The 7010-nt window shown below is 35.1% G+C and overlaps 1 protein-coding gene across 1 annotated transcript; it reads left to right on the top strand.

Annotated features, from left to right (window-relative positions):
• The first annotated feature begins 520 nt into the window (after window positions 1–520).
• On the top strand, window positions 521–7010 carry LOC130797980 (uncharacterized). The gene is made up of 8 exons (XM_057660793.1): window positions 521–1001; window positions 1827–2030; window positions 2511–2568; window positions 2737–2799; window positions 4144–4219; window positions 5498–5613; window positions 5753–5974; window positions 6624–7010. Exons 1-8 carry the CDS (start codon window positions 664–666, stop codon window positions 6756–6758), a joined length of 1212 nt encoding a protein of 403 aa, XP_057516776.1. The 5' UTR covers window positions 521–663; the 3' UTR covers window positions 6759–7010.

The following is a 7010-nucleotide window of genomic DNA, read 5'->3' as shown; positions in this document are numbered from 1 at the left end:
AATAAAACGATTGTATAACACATAATTATTTCTTTGAGCTTTAATTAAAAGGGGTTATTAAAGACAATAGAATACCACTAATAATTAGGCTAATGAATTAATTATTATATCTTTGCAAATTCTACTTTTTTGGTCAAATTTGTTTCTAAAAAATATTCGTAGAGTAGTAATTAATAATTAATTAAGGAAAGAATTGTTTCCAAAAGAATTGTATAACACTTGTTATTAGATGGTGTCCGTTTTAATATTAGATATACAAGGATTGTATAATACATAATTATTTCTTCGACCATTAATTAAAAGGGGTTATTAATGACAATAGAAAATCACTAATAATTAGGCTAATTAATTAATTATTATATCTTTGCAAATTCTATTTTTTGTCAAATTTGTTTCTAAAACATGTTCGTTAGAGTAGTAATTAATAATTAATTAAGAAAAAAATTGTTTTCAAAAGAAGATGCACTTAGAATAATATTTAGGCCCAAAAAAAAAAAAGTTTTAAGAGCTTGACACTTCTGGCTAGATAGTGTATCTTTTAGTATTAGATATAGATAAGTGATAGAGCAAACCAGATCTTCATATATTTTCACTGACATTTGTAGTAAATTTAGAAGGTCTAAGAATTGTGATTAAACTTCACACAAGAGCGGAATCCCAGATATGGGAACATCAATCTCTCCTACAAAATCAATCTTATCCCCATTATTAACGACCTCAAAGAAATCATTAATCACGCCTCCATTGAAATGGAACCCAACTCCAAATCACCCTCACAAATTTTCTGCTCCCAAGATGGTTTTTGGAGGTGGAATTTTTGATAGAGGAAGCAACTTCATACCCAATTTATCCTCTCCTTTTCAAAGTGTTGATAAGAAAAATGGGAAAATTATGGTGGATACTTGCTTAGTGATTCCTCCTCCGAATTTCAGGAAGCCCCGTGCCATTATTAAGTTTCTTGGAGGTGCTTTTATCGGGAAGGTTTCTCATGTCACTTACAGGTTTGTCTTTTCTAGTAAGCTCCTTTCCTTTTAGTTTCTGCTGAAGGGTTTCATTATTTTTCAATCTATTGAGATTTGGGTTTAATAATTTGTAAAAAATCTTTTAAGCCTTAATGGGTTTGTCAATGAATCCAATTTAAACAAATGGGTACATAAGTGTTATTGCAATCAGAAAATTCAAATTATGGTAAAATCTTTGGTTATTTTTGAGACATTTCAAATGAATCTCAATCTCAAAGAGCGAATTTATTTTCGAATCATGTTACATTGGCTTAAACTTATGGTCGAAAACCTAAATTTATAATCTATACAAGAGCCTGTGGATGTGGATTAGATATGTGTATATAACATAAGACCTTTTCATAGTGTGTATTTGATTCAAATTTGTGATCTTTTGTCCCGCTAATTGCTTGTCAAAAAGACTAATTCAACTAAAAGTTTAAGCTGATTAGAGTGTCCAAGATATGTTATACACACTAGGTTCCTTAATTGATGATGTTCTATTGTGATTTTTGATTGGGATTTGTTTTGTGTGTGTGTTTACAAAAGTGTCCAAGATATGTTATACACACTAGCGATTTGAGATGGAGTGGATTTGTAGTTTGATTGTGTTAATAACTTACTATGTTGGTTTATCAAAGATTATGAAACTTTGATTCATTGATACATGTGTGTAAAGTTTTGCACATAGAAATTGAGTCATAGACTAATGTTAAATTTGAGCAATATGGTCTTTTATTCTTATATGGGAAAATTGCTGCTGATTTGGATCAACAAAATTGATACTGATGATCGATGTTCTTTGTGATTTTTTGTTTATTTCAGTTATCTAATTGAGCAATTGGCAAAGGAAGGATATCTCGTGGTGTTGGTTCCTTATAATGTGACATTCAATCATGAAGATACTGCTAGGCAGGTTTATGAGAGGTTTAACACTTGCTTGGATACCCTTCTCACTACTGGATTGTCTGAGGCAAAACTTGATGCCTCCGAGCTTGTTGACCTTCCCGTTTTCTCTGTTGGTCATAGGTAATTTAGCGTTGTCCTTGCTTCAATTGTGTTCATATCGTGGTCATATTTTGCTGTTTGGAAAGGTATGTATCTGTCTTAGCATGATTGAAACATGTCACTGGTCTTGTGCCAAATTGAATTGCTTTAGTCATTGGCTTTGATAGAGATTATGCTTGTGTAGGATAAATAGATTTATAAAATGTTTGTCATGCTATGTTCTCACAACATCGTTGAAGATGTCTAGTAGAGGTGTTCAAAACTGATCCGATTATCCGAAATTTACCCGACCTTGTAACCAAATCTTACAAGTATGCAAAAAACGTGGACACAAAACCCGATTTCAAACTGAGCCGAAACATTTAATCCGAAATTTACCCGATGACCCGAATGAACACCTCTAATGTTTAGTATATATTGTTAAATTTGTTGTTTTCTTGTGATTAATAGCGAAGTCCGTTTTAAACCTCTTATTAGTTGCTTTCTTTGACTTGTATGCAGTAATGGAGCCCTATTGCAGGTGCTGACAGCGAGCTACTTCTTTGACAGATTGCCGAAGGTATGTTTCCCCTTTTTTCTTTACTCTTTACTACAAAAGTTGGCAATTTTACGTAGGAATATGCCATCACAGACTTGTAGCATATGATAGAATGAAGTTTATAAAGTATTAGCTATATTAACTTCAGCAATTTGCTCAATGTGACAAAGACTATATCTCTTGTGGAAGGCTAATGCAGTAGTTTCATTCAACAACCGGCCAGCAACAGAGGCAGTGCCATACTTTGAACAGGTAATAAAATTGCTTAATTCATTGTTTGGTGTCAGTCATCTGAGTCATAAGATTCTCGAAACAATAGACTATTATTAGATTCATTTTGCTGTGTTAAATGGAGTTATTACTTTCTGAGTAAAGATGATAGTGTCTAGTCTGAGTTGTAATACAAAAAAAAACTAATTTGAAGGAATTATTAGCTGCTTCGAAAGGCTCTTATGGATGTATATGTCACATCTTCAGTTCATATACGGATATAGCTACGTGCTGTTCTCTGGTTTGGTGCCTGATTAATCTATTTATTATTAGTCCTTACTGCGTTTTTCCGGATTGTGGACCTTTGTGGGCTCATTCATTTATGTATCTATGTAACTGGTTAATTTTCCAATGAGATCTAGTGGGTTAAAGTGTTCAGCTAATGTATGGTTTTTTTTTTTAGTGTAACCTAATTCCCTAATCCTGTAAATTGTGAATCAAAAGATGTGGATTAGTAACCAGTAAGTGCACGTGGAACAATTTCGGGCTAGAAGCTAGGCAGCAACATGCGAATTCATACTATTGTTTGATGTGTTGAAGCATGAAGGTCTTTGCTGCCAATAGCCCCTCACCTTTAGTTTCGCTGGACATCGTATTAGTGGAAAAAACGAGAGGTAGGTTTAATACCAAGTTAGAGATGTGGAGACAAGCATTATAATCAAAAGGGTTTAAACTAAGTCAAAATAATGCAAAGTGTATGGAATGTCGTTTATGCACGAACTACAAAGAATCATAATAGAGGTATTTTAAATCTAGATACGAGGAAGCTCATTCTAAGTGAGTGTTTCAAGTACCTGGCTTAATTTTTCACAAGGAGATGGTGATCAAGATGTTAAGCATATGATTCAATGTGGGTGCCTCAAATAAAGAGCTACAATTGGAATGTTATGCAATCAAGGTGTGCCTCTAAGATTGAAGAGAACATTCTTCTCTAGTGCCATTAGACCAACACTACCTTATGGGAAAAATGTTGGTCTTGAGAGGAGATCAATGTATGAAGTTAATGGGAAAAATGTTGGTCTTGAGAGGAGATCAATGTATGAAGTTAGGGATAACAAGTTGTGCACGTTAAGGTGGATTAATGGACATACCCTCAAAGATATTATTTAGAATGAAGCCTTAAAAATAGTCTTAGATGGACATGTTCTCGTTAGATGGACGTGTTGATTCCTGGCATCTGATTGCACTTTATGCTTGGTTTATTCTTTCTTGCATGGATTACATGGGGAAAATTTGTAATAACCCCATGCAAAACGCGCTTTCCATATTCTGTATATGACAATTTCAAATATTCCGTAGATGGTAACTATGCCCTGGTTTTTGCAGTTGGGCCCTTTACTTAGTCAGGTTATGCCAATGGTGGAAACAACACCAGTGTATTCAATGGCTACCAGTGCAACAGGTAGTGTTCTAGTATTTTTTGGTTTCACTGTAATACTTCTATCGTAGATTCCCTGTTCAGTATCAAGTTAGGTTTCTGTTTCAAAGCCTTGAAGGTTTATAAACATGTTAGTTCAACTTTTTTGTTCTTTTATACTCACGATTTCTCGCTTAGGCTCTGGCCATCTATGGCAGCAAATGAAAAGTATGTTATAGAAATTATGGAGGGTTCTACTTACTACAGCGTATTTGGATTCCTTGGCATGTAATCTTTTATTTGTTCAATGTTATATCTTCTCATTATTGTGATGGCCTAGGTTCCATGTTAGTGTATCTGTACTGAAAAATATCATCCACATCACACCACAAAACCATCACAAACCGTTATGCAACTGTTACCGCGGGCGTGACCGAAATCGTTTTTTTTGTTCTATGGTTGCATCTTGTATCTCCTGGTATATGTGACTACTCCCAGGTCTTGCAGAGTTGCAACACATATTAGCAGTAGCTTAGAACTTGTGAATGAATGAGCCCTCTTGCTCTGTGAACCCTTGTCTCTCACGTGACTTACGCAGTTGTACGTTTGTGATTTACTCTGTGAATCCTTGTGATAGGGCCAAATTTACTTTTTTTGTTCAAATTTTGGTGCTAGACGTGTTTATATATTTTGTCGCCCCCTTGTATTAATCCTCACAAATCTTCACTCCAAAGTTTTTTCTTCTCTGGTGATTAGTTCTTACCCTTTGGAATTGTTCTGTTTCTCTAGGTTTGTTGAACATACGACTGCATAATATCATAATTTTGACTGTACATCTTGAAATTACTGGAGGGCTTTACTTACTACAGCATATATGAATTTCTTAGGATATGATCTTTTATTGTTCAATGTTACTGCTATTTGATGGGCTTAGGGGTGGAGCAAAGATTTTGGAGGCCTATTTAATTTTAGGGTGTCTTTCAATATAGGGCCCATATCAAAAGATAAAATTTTTCCACTTCAAAGAAATATAATTCAAGAACAAAATGTATTGTAACAATATATTTTAAAATTACTTCAAATATAAAAAAAATTCACAAATGAATCACTTAAAAAGTGTCAGAACTGAGCCTGAATAGCACCATTTAAAATTTGAGGCCCCTTATTTTTGGGGGCCTAGGCGGTCGGCTACCCGGAATGGGCTAAGAACCAGCCATGGTAATGGGCTAGGTTCTTTATAGTGCCTGAGCCACTCCGCTTGCTTGTGATAAAAAGTTTCTTGAATCTTCTGAATGCCCTTTTTGTCGATACTGCATAATATAGGAGATGCATGGAAGGCGCTAGTAGATGGAGCTGAAGCTGTGATGTCACAAAATGACCCCGAGTTGTATTCGTCTGTTACTCAATTTGTTGATCAATTGCCTTCGGTGCTGAATGAGGTATTATAATCTACGTATGCTAAATTTTAATCTTTTTGTATGTATACAAAAGACGTTTCCACAACGATTAGGTTTCATATTTTAGTAATCTTAACCTTAAAATATGATACGTGAATACTAAGTAAAAGTTTCTCATCAGGTTAGACAAGGAGTGTCTGAGTTCAGGCCAACGCCTGCAGAAAATCGTGAACGCTGCAAATGCTCATACAATGTTCCTCACACACTTCTGGTAAAATTCAGCTTTGATGCAATTGATGAAACAGATCTCCTTGATGAGACGCTGAGACCCCGTATTAGCTCCATCGGTGGAACACTTGAAAAGGTCCAATTAAGTGGTAACCACCTTACACCATGCATACAGGTAATTTCCGCGGCCAAAGTATTTCATTTCACATTTTAAGTGACATTAGGAATGTCCTTATTTCAAAGGGGCTAAAGATTTGTAGTTCTTTGATTTCTAATTATAATGGACTATATTAAAAGACTCGTTAAATCATGTGCACGTCAAAGATCAATCTGGAACGACGTCTTTATTTTCACTAACCTGGTAAGGTTGCGTACACCCAACCTCTCAAACCCCACTTAGGTGGCAGCCATTTTATGAAATTGGGGTAATTGAATGTTGATCTTGAGTGAAATTATGAAGATAAGGTTGCTTACACCCGACTCCCCAAACCCAACTTAGGTGGAAGCCATTTTAAGGCATTGGGGTAATGGAATGTTGATTTTAAGTGACATTAGAAAGATTGGACGCACAATTTCTTGTATTTATTGGAAGTATTTTTATCTTGAGCTTCTTTAACTTTCAACTTTGAAGTAAGCACAAGAAAAACAGTAAAATTAAACAGACAATAAAAACAAATTTTCTTTCTCTGTAACTTATGCTGATGTTACATCAGAGTGCCTACTGAGTATTATGAACATCTATCTATTGGGATCAATTGAACCAAATCACTTCCGAGTAGCCATTGTAGTCTGAAAACATGTTTTATTGCGTAATTCATGCTCAGGATCCAAAATGGCAAGTGGGTGAGCTTTACACGCCGGTGGATGCTATTGCTCAAGGCCTGAAAACTGCTTCATTGAATGACACCAAAGTTCTCGCTCAGACCATCAGCAATTGGTTCAGACGTTTCGAAGAATAAGTTGTTTTTTCCAGGCTTGAAGTGGTTGATACCATGCATTGTTTAACTGTCACTTATATGAAGGTAAAACATGTCTTTTAGCAGTATGATATCGACTTAAATGGCTGAGTGTCATTGATGGACTTTGTTGCATTTGATATACTAATGCTGTATATATTGGAAGAATAGAGAACCTTGCTTGTAATCTAGTATGCTTAATTATAATGGTAAATATGTAAGTGCAAGTGCTTACCGAGCAGCCTTTCTCGACTA

This window comes from Amaranthus tricolor, chromosome 13, assembly GCF_026212465.1.
Source record: "Amaranthus tricolor cultivar Red isolate AtriRed21 chromosome 13, ASM2621246v1, whole genome shotgun sequence".
NCBI lineage: Eukaryota > Viridiplantae > Streptophyta > Magnoliopsida > Caryophyllales > Amaranthaceae > Amaranthus > Amaranthus tricolor.
Note: the sequence above shows the minus strand (reverse complement) of the source record. Positions and strands in the feature narration are given on the sequence as shown.

Coding starts and splice junctions, on each gene's coding strand:
- LOC130797980 (XM_057660793.1), top strand. CDS start 664: ATGGGAACATCAATCTCTCCTACAAAATCAATCTTATCCCCATTATTA. Junction 2,031..2,510: donor GTTTTCTCTGTTGGTCATAG/GTAATTTAGCGT, acceptor ACTTGTATGCAG/TAATGGAGCCCTATTGCAGG. Junction 2,569..2,736: donor TCTTTGACAGATTGCCGAAG/GTATGTTTCCCC, acceptor CTCTTGTGGAAG/GCTAATGCAGTAGTTTCATT.